The sequence below is a fragment of the Chinchilla lanigera genome, unplaced genomic scaffold (genome assembly GCF_000276665.1).
Source record: "Chinchilla lanigera isolate Chin_1 unplaced genomic scaffold, ChiLan1.0 scaffold00082, whole genome shotgun sequence".
NCBI classification, from domain to species: Eukaryota; Metazoa; Chordata; class Mammalia; order Rodentia; family Chinchillidae; genus Chinchilla; species Chinchilla lanigera.
The window spans coordinates 1,042,333-1,062,337 of NW_004955483.1; the positions used below are offsets into that span (position 1 = coordinate 1,042,333).

The window sequence follows — 20,005 nt, forward strand, 5'->3', positions numbered from 1 at the left end:
AGAGATATTTTTTATTGGCTTTTTTTTTTTTTTCAGCTGTTTTCAGCTCAAAATAATCCAGTGCTGAAATACTTCTGTTAGGAAAACAGATTATGGGATGCTTCACTTGATACTCACAGCCCTGCCTCCACCAGCGTGACCAGGAAGACTCCTTATACTGGGAGCTTGGGCTGATGGTCTGACCTCTTCTAGGTCTCTCTGGACAGAGATGGAGGCCCCAGCATGCCTCTGATATCCAGAAACAGCTCTGGCTTAATTTCTCCTTAATTTCTTAATTCTCCAGAGGACTTCAACAATATCAGCAAACCTCAATTTTACATGAGCAACAAATTATTGTAATATTCAGTGACTTTGGACTTTAATCATCAATACTAATATTATTTGTCCTTTGGCAGACTTCACTATGGTCCTGTCATTAGCCCACTTATATATGACCATGTAAAATTGATTTCAGTTTTCATGATAAACCTACTATTTTGCCATATCTGAGTCAGAACAAAGAGTGCTGACAATTATTCCACCAAATACTATTTATGGGAATGTGAATACATTTCAAAACAGATAACTGCAGCACAATCTGGAAAATGCTAAATTCTTTGTCTTTTCCAGAATTAAATCCCCTATGAAAATCAATGATTTAGTCACATTCCACTTTCTATTTGATGCATCTCTCAGTAAATAGTTTTTCTTTTCTCTCACATTACTTGGTGATTTCCCAGGGAAGCTCACAAGGTGGCAGAATTATAGGTCCATCCAGGATTATAGTGGATATTATTAATCAATATATCTGTGGTTGGGAAGCCACTGCTATTTTGATTTTCCTGCTCTTTCCTGGAATGGCGTTCTTTCATTTCCCACACGCTAATTTAAACAGCTCAAAAAAAGGTGAAGAAATACAGGCCTCTTTGCCTCAAAGTCACCCAAATCATCCACCAATGATGACCACAAATCAGAGAATGGAATCCAGTGGAGAGAGAGTCAGAGGATGATGACATATCACGTTATCTTGCTTTCCTCTCAATCAGGCTGACCATCTATGCTATTCTTACAGCCTTTACAGCCATTAATTCAATACAGATATCTTTAATATCTTCTAAAAATCCAGCCTTGTTCTAGGTACTGAAGAAATAGTAGTGAAGAAAAATGACCAAATTTCTGCCTTTTATGGGCTCTACTTTTCTGTCGGTTTAAAACAAGGAGATTTTGCTGCTTTACTTATTCATTGCATGAAGGCAGGAACAAAGGTGAGTACTGATAAACTTGGAAAAAGGGCCGCAGGGTATCAGAGAAGGAAGCCTTCGGGAAGGTGAAGATGTGGGAGCCAGTGGTCATGTTGTAAAAGGACACAGTTCCAGCCTCATAGTCCAGAACAATCCCCACCACCAGGGGTTGCTCCTGCAGCTCAAGGGCAGTTGGGGGAGAGGTCAGTGCTGCATAGCCATTCTCCGGGCACAGCCGGATGGCCCAGAATCCAAGCTCAGGCTCCTGCTTCATGCCAAGGCCCCGCTCTACATTTTCCATACAGACTCCCACATCCCAAGCTGTTCCTTCTCCAACATCCACTTCGAAGTAGTGTCTTCCTGAGGTGAAGCCCTCACAGCCCAGGACACAGGGGAAGGCTGTAAACCTCCTGGAAGAAACTTCAAGATTCTGTTGGCTGTATCCCCGAGACACTTGTCTCCGATCCTTAGACAGATATAGGTGAGGATGAGCTGTATCTGGATCCAGGGTCACACCAACTGCAAAAACCAACCAGCGTGAAACAAAGACACAAGCAATAAAAATCGTGAGGATTTTGGTCACTGAGAATACAATTTAATTAAAACCAGACCATACTAAATTCAATCATTTGTTTCTTTTTTTTTTTTTTTTTTTTTTTTTTTTTTTTTTAGTTTTTCTCAGGTACCAGGAACCGAACTCACGACCTTGCGCTTGCCAGGCAGGCACTTTGCCGCTGAGCTAAATCCCCAGCCCTCAATCATTTGTTTCTTACTAGGTATATGAGCTAAGTAACAAGTGAAAATTATCATATATGTTGCACAGAATGGTGAGGAGAATCCAGTGAGCTAATGTTTCCCTAGTGTTTAGCAAAATTCTTTGGACACAGTAAGCTCCCAATATGGTGCCATAATAATAATATCCTCCATGCCTTTGTGTTCATCAGCCCCATGTAGTATCTCAGAGACACCAAGGCCCAGAGTGAAGATGGTTCCTGTCCTGTGCAAAGCCATTCTTTGCCCTGGAAACCTTCAGCAAACAGGGAATTTAGGAGCTGAAGGGAGCCCTTCTCCATCTCCACTCACATACCAGAGATGTGCCAGAAGACAGTGTATACACAACAGTGTAACTGAGAAACCAAATTTTCAATATACATATACACTCATATATACATATTATATATGTACAACACTATATATATTTAACATGTGTGTTTACATACAAAATACATGTTAAACATTTTATATGTCCACATAAAAAAACCAGTTTTTTGTTTTGTTCTGGTTTTTGGATACAAGATCTCATTGTATAGCCCAGGTTGACCTCAATCTGTGATCATCTTTCCTCAGTCTCCTTAGTGTTATGATTATAGGTGTGTGCCATGAAAATTCACTAAAAGTCAAGCTTTTCTATATTAATATGTTACTTGTAATGGATAGTATATAATACACTATATCAAAGACATATAATCCTTCTGTATTTTAGATATATCAAAGTTTGGTTCACTACATTGCATATTGTCAAAAACATAGATTTCTCTGTCTTCACATATAAGTAAAAAGGCTGGTGGGATGGTTTTGTTATCAACAAGACAGGATCAAGCTTTGCTGCAAACAGAATGTGTCATAACAGAGGAAGTGGAGCATTGGGTGTAAGTAAAAGAACAGGAATGTCTTTATGGTACTTTATTAAAATGTATGGCCTCACTTTCTGCATGAGCAGGTGTGTGTAAGATTCTCTCACCTACCTAGCAACTGTCACCACTATCACCACAATATGTTCATAATGCTTTCAGACTAAAGTTGGCAGCTACTTTTATGATGTCAGGATTCCTCTTTGCCCAAAAGGCTATGTTTATGTTAACTACCTCAGATAGCCATCTCTTTCCTGGCAATGTGATTGTAGTACAATAAGGACTCACATATTACCTTCAAACTGGAGTATAAAATCTGTATTATTATATTATATATAATGAAATGTACATGTAATGTATATTTATAAATTTCAGTTATCCTGAGAATATAACTGGGGTTTATAATTAGAAAATAAATTGTCAAAACACCACACTTTGGGATCACAGGAAAAGAACCTCAGGGTGCTATCAATGAATACAACAAGCTCAGTTGCTTGTTGATGGCTGAGCTCTTTGGAAACAAGTCACAAACTGCAGAGGAAAATAAACCTGCCCTAAATCTGAACCTTTATCAAAAGGAGAATGAAAGCATACAATGACACTCACATACCAGAAGAAGCTCTCAGGAATCAAAAAGGAAAGAATCCAATAAAAATTCTTAAACCACAGAAAATCAGGACTAAAACACAGAAGCTTGTTGGGCTGATAGCCATAGCAAGCAAACCTCAACCAACTCTGCAACATCTGCTCAAGACTGCCGGGGAGAGTGGTACTGTACTGACTGTGTATGGTACCCCCATCACTGCACCGAGAGAGCTAGTAAAACTGAAGAAACTAAAATTAAGTGCAGAATGAAGTATCAAATTAAATCCATCAGATAGGTGAAAATTATCAATTATATCCAGCAAATAAGGGCTATGTGGAGCAGTGGGAGTTCTAGTGCTGCTGGAGGACAAAAAGGGACGATCTCCTGCTGCTCTATGGGACTTAGGGGCATGAAGATGAGCATCCAAAACATGAGCACTTTTACTTCAAGGTCCTGGTTTCTAAAGTACATCTCCTCCCTGCAGGGTGTAAGGTAGACTCATGTGACCAAAGCATCACCTATTTCTGCAGCCATAGGTAGATTCAAAGCACATGGGATAAAGGAAGAATTTGAAGAGTCTCACATAGTGCAGTTCATATCTAGTCATTGGAGGAGATGGACAGGAGGACTTATCTCCGGGTTGTTAGTGTTTACACCCTTGTTTTGGTCTGTTCATATTTTTTGGGTGTTTGTGTTTTTTTCAGGATTCATGGCTGACCATAACTATATTTTCTTATAAACATTCATTTCAACTTTAAAAAAACCTAGAATTTAAATATTTCCTGAAACATCACATGCAAATCTGTCCTTACTACTTAGGATCTTTCAAATAAAACATAGATTTTCTGACACTCAGTGTTCCTTTTTAAAATAAAAGCAATGAAGCAATGAAACAGTGATTGATACCAACTACATTATGCATGCTTGTAGCACAGCTTACAATATAGCACCTATACTACATTTTATATTTCAGATCATTTTTCCCCTGGCAGCCACTTTAGCAGGAGAGAAGCTGTCTGTCTCCATGAGAGCAGAGTCTCTGGCTTTGTGTGTTCGTTTCAGGGCTTGCAGAATTAAAATGCTGCTCTTACATGCACATTACTTGGCACTGGCAGCATTCCTCTGCTTTTATATTCAGAAAGGATTTTTACTCTAACTTTAAGTGTTCCCAATTTACTGTACTCTCTCTGAAGACATTGTTTCTAGTGGTAACCTTAAATACTAACTTAAATGTATAGGAGAAATTCAAATAGAATAAAAGTATGTAATCCCTAAAAGACTAGTGACCTTCTTGCATGTTTATGCATGGGTCAAAATAAGACATATAGTTTTATTGGGTGTAAAACATTATTTCCTCAAAAAATAGTGATTTCTGTACAACAAATTAAGGAAGAAAATATGCTTAGGTTAAAATACACTTACATATTTTACAATCTACACAATTACTTGTTTCATCAAGAGAATAAAAGTGAACTTGTGAAAATTGTCAGAAATATTTGATAATTAATCTTGATCTGTCAACTTAGATGGGTTAAGAATTGTCCAGTAAATCAGTAACACATGTTACTGGATGTGTCTGGGTGGGTCATGGAAGTGCGACCTTGGGTACTATTTGTGGTCCCTCACCCCTTCCTCTCTGCCACTGTCCCCCTGCTCTGCTCCCTGGCTGGCCTGAATTAAGCAGTTCTGCTCTACCCACCATGCCCCTCCACCAAGATGCTTCTGCCCTGAGCCACTTGATCATGTACTAAACCTCCTAAAACTGTAAGCTAAATTAAATGTCATTTCTTTTAATTTGTAGGTGTTGGGTATTGTGTCCAGCAACAGGAAAGCTGACTAATACAAACATTAAGAACTTCATATGAATAATACATGAAAGAGAAATGAAATATTAATAAAAGTTTAACTTTACATCACTGATAATCTCAGGTTCAGTGATAATTTAAAGAAAGCTTTCTGCCAAAATAACTGAAACTCATGCATTCAGACTATTTCACAATCACTAAGAATGAAAAACTACAAAATCAACCTAACTACTTTGTTTCCAAGTGGGGTGTGTATGTGTGTGTGTGTGTGTGTGTGTGTGTGTGTGTGTTTCTGGGTGTCTCAAATGGTGTGGGGAGGTTGGGAAATGTATACCTGGAAAAAAGCCAGTGATTTTACTATCAAACGTTGAGAATTATAGTCCAAAATTTTCTGCTATATATCACTATATGCAAAAAAAAAAGGAAAAAAATGAAACAAACTTGCATTATACTGTAAAACTATGAGCACTTGATACTTGAATCTCAATGTAGTTTTCTGTCAAAATGTAAATAAGGGGCTGGGGATTTAGCTCAGTGGCAAAGCACCTGCCTGGCAAGCACAAGGTCGTGAGTTTGATTCCTGGTACTGGGAGAAAAACAAAAACAAACAAACAAAATGTAAATAAATTCATCTACAAGTGCTAAACATGAAGCATAGTTTTAAGTGTGTAGATCTTTGTGAAATTAAATGTGCAGACCTTTGTGAAATTCCTGTAAGTGTGGGCAGGGCCTAATAATTTCTTCTGAACAAGAGAAGATGGAAAAAATGGTAAGCAACTCCTGTGATTAAGTTTCACTGTTTACACACCGACTTGTTGGCAGAGTTGCTACAGAGACTCCCTCTGCTGAATGCATACTGCTGGGAAAATTGGCCTTGTGGGACACTCACCTGCAAGGAGCTAATGGAGAAGGTTCCTAGAAGCTGAGGCCAGTCTGCAGCCATAGCCAGCACAAGGCCAGGGCCCTAAATCCTGCAATCCAAGGGTAACGAATCCTGCCAGCAACCTAAGTGAGTGGAGGGAGGGAGACCTTCTCCAGGTGAATGTTTGTGGCAGCACAACCTCAGCATAGAAGAGAAAACAGGGAAAGTGAGACAGCTCCACTGAACATAACTCCACAACATCTGCTCAAGACTGCCTGGGACAGTGGTACTGTGCTGACTGTGTATGGTCCCTCCCATCACAGCACTGAGGGTGCTCTGAGCTCTCATACCTTGATGGCGTCTTAACATCGCCTTCACATCCAAGTAAAGCTCAGCAACATCACACGCAGTCTGAACCTCCAAGGAAAAGACCTCAGGAGCTTCCAGCTTCACAGCACAAGTCCTGGAAGAAGCAGAGGCAGAAACTCCTCACCGCTCCTCTCCATTCAGCACTGTCCTCCCAGACCCTCCCTTCCCGTGTTCACATGGGACTCACCTGCTCAAGGTTTCTTTCACATCCTACAAAGAAACAAAACAAAAGACGAACGTGTTAGCATCAGGATTCCATGGGCTGTGGCACGGGAGACGCTGTCTGTAAACACAACTCCCCAAGAAGGAAAGAAGGATCCAGCCTGAGACACTGCGGCAGAGTCAGGAGCAATGATCCCACTCAGCCTCTGTCCACTCCTCAGGAGGCTGTGATCTCCTTGGGGAATCCTGTGGGGGAGGGCAGTGGCATCAGCCTGTGGCTGTGGGGGATGTGGGCAGGAGATCTGCTTAGTCTCCCTCCGGCAAGACTGGCTCGTAGGGACCTGATGTCCTGAAGAGTGAGCCCATTTTAGAGATCACTTGTCACTAAGGTCCTCCACAGTGACTGCATACACAGCACCTGAGACTCTGAGCCACAGAGAGGATGGCAGCTGGCATCACGGGGTGGTGCAGAAGATGCGCTATATTTCACCTAGAGTGTGACTACCAGAATTAACCGCTCAAATAGCGGGCGCCCAAATTAACAGCTGCAGCAGTTTATCTTAATTGAGTGCATCCATTTATGCAGCTGTACAAACACACAGTACCTCTGCAACAAGGATTTTACCGGCAAATCAGGGAAAAAAATTATCCTGGCTTTGGGCTGCCCTAGTGTTACGATCTGGCACCTGGAAGAGTATTTCAGGAGAAAGTCTGACAGTCATGGAACTGAGCCAGTGAAACAAAGAAAGGGTTGCCAAAGTTATCCCATGGTTCCCTTTGGTCACTCTATGTTCACCCAGAGGAAGTAGGTTTTCTAATTTTCATAAGGCAAAGACAGACCAGTGGGACAATCCTGATGATATTGATATGTAAGGTAAGAGAAACATTAAAATCTTTACAATAATACCTGTGTTCAAGAGAAAGAGGCTTAACAATCTTCCCATACTGTCTTATCAGAATCTTTCTTTCCTTCTGTGAATTCACAGCCTCACCTGTAGTACTTTCTGGGCTGAGCTCTGACATTTTTCCTCCAGTACCAGGATGTGGCTCTTGAGCTCATCACACTTCTGCTGTAGGTTGGCTTCACTCTCCCTCATTCTCATCAGCATCTGGTCTTCTTCTTTTTCCAGCCTCCAGAGATATGATTTCTCCTCCGTACGTAGAAACTCATGGAGACTGTTAAAGTCAGACTTGATGTTTTGTCTTCGAGTTTCTATCTCAGCCTAGAGTCAAGAAAGTACGATCAAACATATAAACAAATCAGGTGTTTATGCATGGACGAAAGATAAACAAAATGCACAATGTAGAGTCTTTCCTAGTCTTTAAAAAGAATGAAAGTCTTAACCTGTGCTACAGCAAGGAGGAAAGTTGAAGACCTTCTGCTAAGTAAAATAAACCCCAAACAAGGACACAAATATTGTACATTTGACATATCAGGAAGCTACTATAGTTCAATTCATAAAGACAGAAAGCAGAATAGTGGCTGCTAGGTGATAGCAGAAAGGAAAGAATGAGGAATTAATGCCTAATGGAGTCAGAATGTTACTTTGGAAGATAAAATTACTTCTCAAAATGGATTTGGTGATGGCTACACTTAGTGCCTCTGAGTTGTACATGTCAAATGGTAAAAATGGCAAACTTTGTGTAATGCATATTCTACAAACTCATGAAAAAGAAAGTATGATCAGCAGCTATTTGTTATATAATTTTTTAATGTATCATTCAAGCTGGAAGAATGTCCTAAAGGCTCCTGCTGGCACTGAGATGTTGGAAATATTGACTCTGTCTTCTCAATAGTCACCCAATTCATGTTCTTCTGATAAGCATAGAGGCTGGAAGAGTGTCCTGGATTCTTCTTAACAGATGAAAGATCCACTGAGGCAAATTTTGTTAGGACTAACTGAGAAAAATCTCATCTACTACCCAGGTCATCTTAATCATCCCTATGTATAAGACACCAGAGACTAATGATGTATGTTATTGGATGTCAGTTTCACTTGAGGAAATACAGACTCACAATTTCAAAGAGTGCTTTCCAAATTTCTGCCCTGCTTCTATGACCATGATATCATGATAAAAGGTCACTGATTTAGGATAAAGTAGAAGTTCTGCAAAAGAAACTGGTGCAGATTTACCCCTTCCACTGAAGGGCTTTCCACATGTATTAGCTGCGCTCAAGGTTCTCCCCTGGCCAAGATCCAAGAAGTGAGGGATATGAAAGCATTATCTGGAAGCCTAAGTTCAAAAACACGTGAAAGAGGCAGAGTGATTTATTGGCCTATTGACTTGGACCGCTACCTCATGGATTCCAAAGACACTTCCACAAAAGGAATGTCTCTCAGTTAATGTGGGGCCTGGAGAACCATGGAAATGGTCTGGAAGCTTTCAGCCTGCAGGTGCAAGTATTTGTGTTTTTTTTTTGCAACAGCTGTGATGTTCTTTATAAATCTAATTGTTCTCCATTATTGCCTTGATGAACTCAACCTGGAGAGACTCTATTTTCTAAAAGTTCTTAAAGATGGCTTCTGCCAAGAGCCAGATCCTGCATGCTGTGTTTTATCCTCCTAATCTGGTGCACTGAGAATAAACTGGGATTCTGCTTTGTCATCTTCTGTGTCTAAAATTGAAAATAATTAGAGATCAATGAGCTCAGATTCTTACCTTCCATTTAGTTATTTGCATTTCCATGAATGCTTTCTGATTCATGTATTCTTCTTCAAATTGACTCAATTTTGTCAAAGCATTCTTCAGCTTTTCCTGAGGGAAAATTGAACAAAGAAAGTCTATTCAATTTGATTATTCATTAGACTTTAACAGGAAAATCAGCAGTCCAAGATGTGTTAAGATCACAGCGAATATTTATTGAGTTGTTGCACGTTGCTAGGGAGCCTGCGGGGGCGCTGTGTGTCAGGTCACACTGATCTGATCAGCAACTCTGAGAAGCTGATAGGATTTTCAACTTCCTTTTTTCACTGTAGCAAAGGAGACTTGGAAGGGTTTGAGTAACACGTCCAAGTGTGTGCAGGTGAGAGACAGTGGGGCTGGGATTCTGATCTGTGTTGTTACCAAGGCCTGAGGCATCCGCTCTCCCCCAAGTGGCCAGGGAAGCATTGCACACAGACGTGGTAAACAATGAAAATAAGATCTTATAGAATAATGTGCTGTACAAACATAACAAATTCCACTGACTCACACAGAACTTTATGTGTGTTGTGAATTAGAAAGGAAAGACCAGGATACCTGCTGAAGTTATTGGAAACAATTGATACAGATAGGCTAATTCTGTTGCATTTTGAAGAGTGGGAACATGAAACCAATTTAAAAGGATTTGTTAAACCTGATAATGTTTTTAGATTATTTTTCAAAATGGTTTCTTACACTTTTCTTGAAAGCAAAAGTTCATTTTCTTAAATAGGGAAAGAGTACTTTAATGAATTTAATGAAGTAAATTACTTTAATGAATTCCGTCAGGCTCTCAGGAAATGGTTCCACCAAACTGATTTGGCAAGGCTTCACTGCCCTGGCTATATGTCAAAAGGTATTCTAAATTTTACATATTTTAATGTCTTTAACTCGCTTGCCATCTCTGGATATGTGTTTAAGAGGGAAGGGATGGACTTCTTTTATCCCCATTTATGATAGGAAAACCAAGGAATGAAAACATTAAATAACTGACTCCAAAATATCCATCAAAGCAAGGGCCAGACCTAAGATTTCAACCTCAGATGTTGGCCTCTAAGGCTGACAACCACAACCTGTACAGCTTCCTCCCCTGCTGCATGGAGGAGAGAAAATCAAACAGGAACAAGCCTATTACAGGCGCTGGCAGCTCCACAGAATCGAGGAGCACCCCATATGCTGAACAGGGGTGTCAGGAGTGATGTGATCTTAGAAAGGTCGTGGAGCCTTCACAGGAACGCAGGTCTGCGTCATGAAGGATGAATCAGGAGCCCACCCACGCTATGCACATGATCCTCAGTTTCAGCATGACCAAGGGTTGGGGCAGCAGGACTAAGCCAACTCCTTCCTTCACCACTGCACAGGCTCATTCATTATAAGCTCTCAGAAGATACCTAGGAATTACCTAGAACCTCTCCCTCTCTGGGACCCTACTATACACTAATCATTTCCAAATTTGTGTCTCTTCCTCTGGAACCCAGTTTAAAACCCTTGTCACTTCCCTATCTTAGAGGGATAATACAAATTTTATTATTTAATATTCCTCTTATTTTAGGAATATCTGGGTGATATTTTTTCAATCTGTGACCTCTCATTCCTCACATGAAAAGCCCACGGGCAGGTGACACTGTGGTCTAGGATTTAGATTTTGGAAGCTGACCCTCAGGTCCTGTTTCCTGGCTCCCATTCCACTCCTCCACCTTTCTGTCCACTCCACAGGCCCTGAGGCTGGTCATGGTGAAGCTGGAGCTGCAGTGGCTGTGTCTCTGTTGGGTCAGTTTGCTCTGCCTGGATGCCCTCCAGGGACTGAATGTATGTGTCCTCAGGAGCCCCCTCTGGGATGTACCACCTTCCCCTTCTTCCCCTTCTCACCACCCAGGTCCCTGGCTCTAGCTACCATTTTGATGATTTGTCCTCTCTACTGAACTTCAGAAAAGCTACAGAGTTGGGTCTTTGTCCCCTCCCATTTCAGATCCAATTGCAGAGACTGACTTCCTGTGTTGCTACACAGTGTGAAGCAACAAAATATGCAGGTGTTTGGTTGAGCACATCCCGGAGCAGAGAGAAGGCCATGGTGACACAGAGGATGGGGACAGGAGTCTGACCATCCTGCTGAATGTCAGGATGGACAGTGTGGATTGAATTCAGCAAAGATCCATCACTCAGTATATTTCAGAAGAATACCATGCTAAACTTTAGGGTCAACATCTTAGGATTTGTGGTCCATATACTTGGGTCTTTCCAGCAGTATGTGGCTGGTCCCTGCCTAGGCCCTGCTGAGGGCACACTCACCTTGTAGTCCTGGCACACATCTTCTACTAGAGCTGTGGTGTGCCCTTGGTGCTGCGGTGCCCGCTCACAGCGCCAGCAGATGAGCTGGCCGTCATCTTCACAGAAGAGCTGGAACTGCTCTCCATGGTCCTCACACAGCAGCTCATGCTCTGAGTCCTCCATCTCCTTGATGAGCTCTATGAGTTCTCCCAGCTGCTTGTTGGACCGGAGGCTAGTGATATGAAATGGGGCCCGACACAGAGGACAGACAAACATCTTCTGCACCTGATTTCTGCGTATCTGGGAAAGGTACTGCTTCATGCACTTCTGGCAGTAGCTGTGTCCACAGTTGATGCTCACTGGCTCTGTCATCAGGTTCAGGCAGATGGAGCAGGCAGCCATCTCTTTCATCCTTTTGGTCCTGGAGGCTGAGGCCATGACTTTTCCTGAGAAGCTCCAATGTTAGATCTACAGGTGGCAATGAAGCAGCCAACAATTCCACAGGGATGGAACTAAAACTGCTATGAGCCTGTGTACCAGGAGGTGCTGCTGCTGCCCTTGACAGATCTCGCAGACTTCTCTTTGGAAAGAAGAAACAAGTCAGAGTTAAGAACATGTACAAACAGCTAGCTGTGTTTTCTAATATGGTTGCCATTATGAATGTGAACATTTGAATTTAACTTAATGAGTATTTAATAAAATTTAAAATTTCATTGCTCTGTCTATGTTCCTTCTTGGCTGGCTTCTGATACTTCAAATGCTCAACTGTCTCCCAGAGCTGGTCAGCGCAGCCACACACCGTTCCATTGTGGGGTGAAGTTCCCTGGGGCCCGTGCAGACAGAGACCAGGCCTCCTCACAGACTGCGCAGGAGCCACAACTCAGTGAGGCAGTGTGAAACTCCTTCCCATTCTAATGAGTATCAGAATCTATTAGCATCAGAATTATCTCTGTTTGCCTGGTGGTAACACTGGGCCACACTGTCAATGGATGTTATGGTTTGTATCTAGTTGACCCTCGCAAAGCCTCATGAGGTCGTAAGTTGGGCTTTTCAGAAGTGGCTCCATCTAGGTATGTGAGATTGCAATTGATTCAGGGTGCAATGCTAGGATTGAAGGTGCTAGCGTTAAGGGTGTGAATAGGCCTGGATAAGACATAAGTGACAAAAAGGCATTGGGTCCCTTGTCACTTGGTTGCTTTTGCTGCCTTTTGCCTGCCAAGAACTGTTTCTCCTCTGTGATACCACCCAGTCTTGGAGCCAGCCACCTACGGACTGAAACGTCTACAAACTGAGAGCCAAATAAACCTTCCCTCCCTTGCGATGTAGGGTATTTTGTCTCAGCAGTTAGAAAAAAGTAACCAAGACAATGGAGGATTCTACTCAGACGATCAAACTGGACTCCACCTTAATCTCTTACTCCACTTAGGCCAGCGGACATCACAACTGCATCAGTGCAGACACAAATCAGGTGGGGACACAAGTAACCAAGGCATTGAAAACAGCTGGTTTACTCTTTCTGGTCCCTTCTTTGAACTGAGGAAAAGAGATAAGGAGAGGCTGGGGGAAAGAAGTTGTGTGCTGAGGCCTGCTCATTCCTGGGAAGAGAGCTCTGGAGAACCAGGGAGCTTACTATTTCCTTCCCAGACCAGGAACTTGATGCAGGGGCTGTACAGATCATGGGGACACAAGGAAGGTGGAAAAGACAGGGAGAGGCAGGCCTCTGTGGCATGGGGGGGGAGGGGGACTTGACATTCTTGTGTCTACCACTGAGAACCTGACAAGCAGAGGCCACAAAGAAATGACCACCTCTGACCCTTGTCACCTATAGCAAGTGCTTCTGCCAACTCATCCTTGTTCTCTCAGCAACTGCCACCCACCCACCGGAGACTGTATCGGAGGGGAGCAGTTGGGGGAGGAGGGGAGTTTGTACAGTGAATTTCTTTTGATATGACTGTGCCTTTATTTAAAAACAGGAATTCAACTAAAGTTACCAGAAGGGCCATTTTCCTCTTATCACCAGGACCAGTGTCTTTGGACCACACAGGATTTCTCCTGTAGCCTCCCTTTCTTTGATCCTCCACTTCCGCCAGGAGTACACTAGGCCCCTTCTCTGCTAGGGCCACTGGGCTCCTGGGGTCCTGGGCCTCCCCTCCTTTAAGACTGCAGGTTCCCACCCTGCATCTCACTCACCTTATATTCTGGATCTTCCGAGGTGCGGTGTGGATTCTGGTGAACATGAAAGGAGACAAAGGGTGAGAGCTGTGAGGGAATTCTCGGGGATTTACCGAGCTAGAGGGAGGGCCCTGCTGCCAGGAAACAGTCCTTCTGCCCCCACTACCACACAGACACAGACCCTGCCCTGTCCCTCGCCTGGATCTGCCAGGTTCCTTACTTGTTTCTGGTCCTTGCAGAGTTTCTGCTTCCTGGAATCTAAAAATAAACTTGCAGTAAATTCAGAAGTGAAACTACTGAGGTAGGTGGGGCCAATGAGTCAGGACCAATGAGGATGCTTATGTGGTTAAAGTGAGGGAGAACATAGGAAAAACATCCTCTTTCAAAGCAGCAGGAACAAGGAACGTATTAATAGCCCAAGAAACTCCCTGTGGCCAAGCACAGGCAGTGGAGGAGTGGAGGCCTGCAGAGGGCCAGTTCACAGCTCTGATGAGAAGTCTTTCTCTTCTGTCCTCAACCCTCCTGGAGTCCACAAGCCTCCTGACCTGTGGTGTTTTTAGCTCCTTCTAGGTGACTTGTGATTTTCTCACAGTTCTGATAAGGTGGAAATGGGAAGCAGCCCGTGGGCTCCTTGGAATCACAACATCCTCCAATCCAGCCTCTCACTCCTCTCTGTCCTGTGCTGGGTCTCCTTTTCTTCTTTATGATCCCATGGCCTATTTGTCCCTCCCTGCTTCTGCTGCTCCCCAGGGTGTTTAGTGCGAAGTAGTCAGCATGCCTAGGTAGCACCTTTTGGGGTGGCATTTCCTGAACTCTCAAAAACACCAGACTCATATAACATGTAGCCTAGAGGAAGTGAAGCCTCAAAGCTTTACAAAACCGGCATGCTTTTATACTAGATTGAACAACAGAGGGCTTTGTGGAAAAAAATTAATATTTGCGAGGAGGCTGAAGGATTTTAGGATTTACATGCATTCTGTCTACAACAAAATTCAGAAGAGCAAAGAGGAGAAAAATTAGGGTTTCTAACTTATTAATAGAGGGAGAAACATCCAGACCTGTAGCTTGACCCTTGAAGGAGGCTTAAGAAAGGGCTCTGACATTGTCGTTTCAGGTCGCTCTGAAATGGAGATCACTGAAAGAGCTTCCTTTCTCCTTCCTTGGGGAGTGCAGGTGGAATGATAGACAAGTGGAAATCATCTGCTGATTCAGGGCTGTGAGGAGCTAGCATACACTGAGGGATCTTTGGGTTCCTCATGGCTGGAGGAGAGAGCTGCCCCAGCCATGACCCCTCAATCACCCTTTCAGTTTTCACTAGTTCCATGCAGAGGTCTGTCTCTAGAAAGAAATCCATTTGCCCATCTGGTTAACATCCCATTGTCCATTGGTGTCAATGGGGACTCACCAGGGGGTACTGGGGAAATCTGTCTTCTGCTTTGAGAGTGGCAGCTGCCCTAAAGGCAATTACTAGCTGGCAGAGGAATCACTGTTTGGTTTTAGCATTCTATAAGGGACAGATAAAAGCCTGAGCTGAATTATAGAGGAGGTTTTATAAAAAGACCCATGTTACAGAATTTTATCAACGTCCACTAGATGGCACTTTAACATTATTTTCCTTAGCACTGCCTAAAGATTTAAAACCACAGCAGTCACAAGTCAAACAGTTCAAGCAAGTCTAAATGTAGCACGTGTAACATCTTATCTGTAAAAGTAAAACTTCCCTTTAAGAAACATTATAAAGCGATTTACAAAAGGTGCAAACAGTGGCAAACAAGAATGAAAATCAGGATTAATATAATTCAGCAATTGAGAAATAAATGCAAATTCTTATCTCCTGTTAATTATTTGTTAGTTTGCAAAATGGAAAAGTCAAAAGTATCATGCTCTGGTCACTGAGATCCATCTTCTAGTGGGAAGCTTGGCCATGTTGTGTTATAGAAGAAGATGGGCTGTTTGGGCTTCAGATAGGGAGAGGTGGTAAGGTTTGAGAGGCTGCACAAGGCAGGCTAGTGGAGACAAGGGCAGAGCAGTGGCAGATGGATGGGACGGACAGGATTGGAACACACAGAGAGTATGGGGGAGTGGCTGGATCTCTGATGGACGTCTCCAATCGGGACCCAAAGCCGTAAGTGTGAGCAGCTGGGCAAGGCAAACGTCTTTGCAGTTGGTCAGACGCTAAAGGGAAACGGCCTTCCCAGGACTACTATTCAAGACCAGCGCTGCAGTTTAAAAAGCACAAAAGCAGGAAGAGCCTCTCTCTGACTTTATGGGGGACAGTGAAAGGCAGGCAGGGAGGGAAAAAGAGAGAGACAGAAAGACGGGGGTGAGGGGGGTTTCCAGATCTGAAATGTGTGGTGAGATCCAGCATGGCAAAGTGGAAGGAGCTGTAGGAACCAAGGTTTGAGGATATTGCCAGGTGTTCTGAGCTGGGGTGGAGGTTCAGGAGAGTTTAAAGCCCCCCAGAGAGAGCTTGTCTCCCTGCCAGGTTTTGGCACCAGATTTAAGGAACAGCGAGAGGCAAAGCCTGGCCAAGACCATCAGGCTTGTGTAAAGGCAACGCGGCATTTCTGTGCCTGGATGCAGGCAGACAGAAGGCAAAAAGGCCACTTATAGGAAATAAAGCGGAGTGGGCTTTTTAAATAGGGCTTCAAAGAAGGCGAGGGACATTAGGGTGGGAAGATCTTAGTAAACCTAAATGGTCAAAGTTCTCTGGATGTTTTCTGCCTCAGTGAGCAAACTTCTTGAGGCATCGTGTGTAGACGTCCAGGTGTTTGGAAGATGCCGTGCTCCATCTTATCTGTTTTATGACAGCCTGTATTTGCTGAGGGAACTGGTGCTGAGCTGAGAACAATGTCTCTGCTGGCAGACAGGTTGGGCACTAGGAAAGTCATGTCCAAATTGAGCCTTACAAACTGCTTTTAGGTGCATTATTGCTAACGGCTTCTGGGCCCACCCGGGGAAACTATCCACCCTCAACTTCAGGTCAACCTTAGAGTCAGTGTCAGTGAATCAATCACTCGTCCATGTTGGGGAGATTGAAAAACTGCCTTCCATAGTCTCATGACAAGTATGTACAAGTTGTTTCTGGTGGACCCTAAGATTTCCTTTGGGGAGGTGATTTGCAGGCCCATCATTCTGAATAGTCCCAGTTAGTTTCCATCCATAGTTTTATTCTCTTTATTCCTATGTTCTTCCACCTGCCTCTCAGCGTTTCTTACATTCCTCCCTTTGATCATCCTGAAAGCTTGTCCTCCCAGTTATCTCACACTTTGATGTTACTAAATCTCCTCTCGGCCTTCTTGCCCAGAGATTCAGCTCTTCTGTTGCTTCTATTTTCATCTGCTCCCCATCCAGTCCATCACTGTGTCCTGCAGAACTAAGAGAAGCAGCAGTCTGGAAATCAACAACTACCATGCATTCTGGCACTTTCTAATACTGTTGACCGTGGTTAACCACTTCCGGGCCCACCAGAATCCAGGACAGAATCCAGGACACATCAGCTCACAGCCACACACCACTAATGCCACATTTCAGGAGGTACATGTGGACACGTCTCCTAAGACGTGTGTTTATTGCAAGTCAGAATCATTCACTGAACTCACATAACTATGCCTGAAACTGTCTTAGAGATCTGGAACAGTATTCTTAAGTGAATAATGTCCTTACAAACCTCTGCCCTTATGGAATATTATGCTCATAGAGGAAGAGGAGAACAAACCACATAAACAAAATATTCAGTGAGTTGTGCCCTGGAAAGAAAATAGAGCCATTTTGAAAAGGAGTTGGGAGGGAGGGAGGGCACTGGTGTGAGCAGATGGTCAGGGAGGGCTGATTGAGAAGGAAGCCTGGAGTCCAGAAAAGATGCTCAAGGGCTGCTTGGAACCGACTCTTCCCAGAGAGACACAGTCCACGGCTCGTTTAGGAGACGCTAGTGACCTCCCTACTAAATCTCTCAACCTTCTGTTCAGAAGCCCAGCTCTTCTACACTGCTTCCATTTTAATCTGCTCGCTGTCCAGTCCATCACTGTGTCCTGCAGGCCTGTGCTGGGTCACAGGGATTCTCCTGGGTTGCTAATGTGCTCGCTGCTTCAAAGGAGGCTATTTTTCCTGGGTTCTCCCTCCCTTTCAGAATCCACCCCCCACCACCACCACCACCATTGGCCCTGAATCTCTGGCCTCACTTCTCCCAATAGTTTCACTGCTGAATTGTCTCAGTCTGATCCAAGTTAGTTCACTTACAGTTCAGGAAATGGGACCTCTGAGAAGCCTGGCAGCAGGTAGGGGGTGAATTCCTGACAAGCTCAGACCAGTGTCTTCTGGGTGGAGCAAGACTGGTGCTCAAGGGCTGCTTGGAACGGCTCTTCCCAGAGAGACACAGTCCACGGCTCGTTTAGGAGACGCTAGAGCAAGACTGGTGTCTGTGAGAGTGTGGTGGAGGAAGAGAGAAGGTTTCCTGACAGCAGAGCACCAGCTCTGTACCACAGGAAATGCCTGAGAATGTGCTCACAGCTTACACCCTTCCTCTGCTTTCACTTTCACCAGAAGGCACACCACTGCTCAGGAGATCCAGAATATAAGGTGAATGAGGCCCACAGTATATACCTATGGTCTTAAAAAGCCCTCGTCCTAGGAGCCCAGAACCTAGCAGAGAAGGGTCTAGTGCACCCTTGGGGGAAGTGACCATCGAAGAATGGAAGCCTGTAGAAGAGATCCTGTGTGACTCCAAGGGACTGGTCCTATTTAGGCGAGGAGAACTGCCTAGTTGGATAAGGCTATTAGAGTTCCTGTTTTAAAACCTGGATATAGCCATTAAAAGGAAAAGTCACCCTTCAAATTTATCCCCATGTTGCTCCCCTCCAAACTCTGGGGTGCAGTGAAGGTCTTGGGAGAGCAGGGATGGGGTCACAGAAACCCCTTCTGCAGAAGTCATGGGCACAGACATGGCTCCTGGTGGCTCCTCCAGAACATTTGGGTGTCCGACTCTCAATGGTGGACATGAGCACAGCCTGCACTCTGGTTCCTTAGAGCCCTGACCCCTCCTTACCTTCCCTGGGTCCTGTGCTGTACCCCTTGCCTGTGTTCTCACCGCCTAGACAAAGTTCCTGGCCTAGAGAAGTGACAGTAAGTTCCCTGGTTGTCCAGAGCTCTGTCCCCAGGAATAATGGGGTCCCAGGACCTACCTCCCCGCCCACATCTTCTTTCTAGTTTTCTTCTCCTTAGTTCAAGCTGGGAGTGGAGGGGACAAAGACAATAAACTAGTTTTTCTGGAGGTCTGAGAGCCATTTGTTCCCTCTTGGTTGAATTCTCCAAGAGAATTTAGAAGCCTACTGTCCTGTGATCTTCGTGAGTCAGCACTGAGGTGAAGTACAATTCGACTCTCTCAGTGGAATCCTCCATGGACCACCTAACTGGCTGAGTGTTGCTACAATTAAAAAAACAAATTTCCGGTGCTGATTGTTTCCAGTGCCCATTAGAATGGGAAGGATTTCACACTCCCTCACCAAGTTGAGGCTCTTGCTGCAACATTTGTCAGGAAGCCTGACTTGCTTCTCTATTTCGCTAAACTCTAGCGCCAGAGAACTTCCTACCTTGACTGAATGTTCTGTTGAAGTAGATAAAAGAAATAATAAAAAAAAGGTTGAAAGGAGACAAGGAAATTGAGACTTTAAAATTGTACTTTTGAGAAAACTGCAGCTTTGAGACAATTTTTTTCCCCTGCTTCTCGAGGCCACTCTAGCTTGTGATGTTCCCTGTAGAGAATAGTATTAAATTCCTAAAGGTCCTTTAACAGTAACCTATAAATTCCCGGGCACTGGACCCATCCTTTTCACCTGCAAATCACCCTTTCCTCCAGCCCAGGATGAAGGAGCAACATTGGCAAAAACATATTTCAGCTTTAAGCAGCATTTCTGAGCTTCAAATGCATATAGATGGCTTATACTGTAACCTGACAGGGAGAAACACATGCTACATCACCTGCCTTGAATATACCCCTTTAAATGTGCCCTACTCCAGCTTGTAACGCATCTCACTTCTCTGAGTGTTGCAACCCTTTCTTGGATGCATCTTACATTGTCTGCCTAATAAACACTACTCATGCCTCTTTCTGACTTGTGCTGATAATTCTTTTTCTATGCAGGGAGTCAGCAAACCTGCAAACATTTTAAGAGGATGGGATAGGCTTCTTATTTCAGCCTCGAGAACCCCTCAGATCCAGCACCAGTGAGACTGTGGCCTAGCTGTTCTTT

General features: G+C 43.8%; 1 protein-coding gene across 3 annotated transcripts; it reads right to left on the bottom strand.

The window, feature by feature from the left end:
• Positions 1 to 19: 19 nt before the first annotated feature.
• On the bottom strand, positions 20 to 18,175 carry LOC102024339 (E3 ubiquitin-protein ligase TRIM38-like). 3 transcript variants are annotated; one of them, XM_005403323.2, is made up of 8 exons: positions 17,997 to 18,175; positions 13,776 to 13,811; positions 11,607 to 12,165; positions 9,297 to 9,392; positions 7,628 to 7,858; positions 6,661 to 6,683; positions 6,455 to 6,567; positions 20 to 1,739 (listed from the first exon to the last, which is right to left on the bottom strand). In XM_005403323.2, the coding sequence occupies exons 3-8, from the start codon at positions 12,021 to 12,023 to the stop codon at positions 1,216 to 1,218; spliced, it is 1,404 nt and encodes a 467-aa protein (XP_005403380.1). In that variant the 5' UTR covers positions 12,024 to 12,165; positions 13,776 to 13,811; positions 17,997 to 18,175; the 3' UTR covers positions 20 to 1,215. The 3 variants fall into 3 exon arrangements, with proteins under 3 accessions (XP_005403380.1, XP_005403379.1, XP_005403378.1); XM_005403322.2 differs by lacking the exon at positions 17,997 to 18,175 and adding an exon at positions 13,978 to 14,038; XM_005403321.2 differs by lacking the exon at positions 17,997 to 18,175 and having other exon boundaries at positions 13,776 to 13,971.
• Positions 18,176 to 20,005: the final 1,830 nt, after the last annotated feature.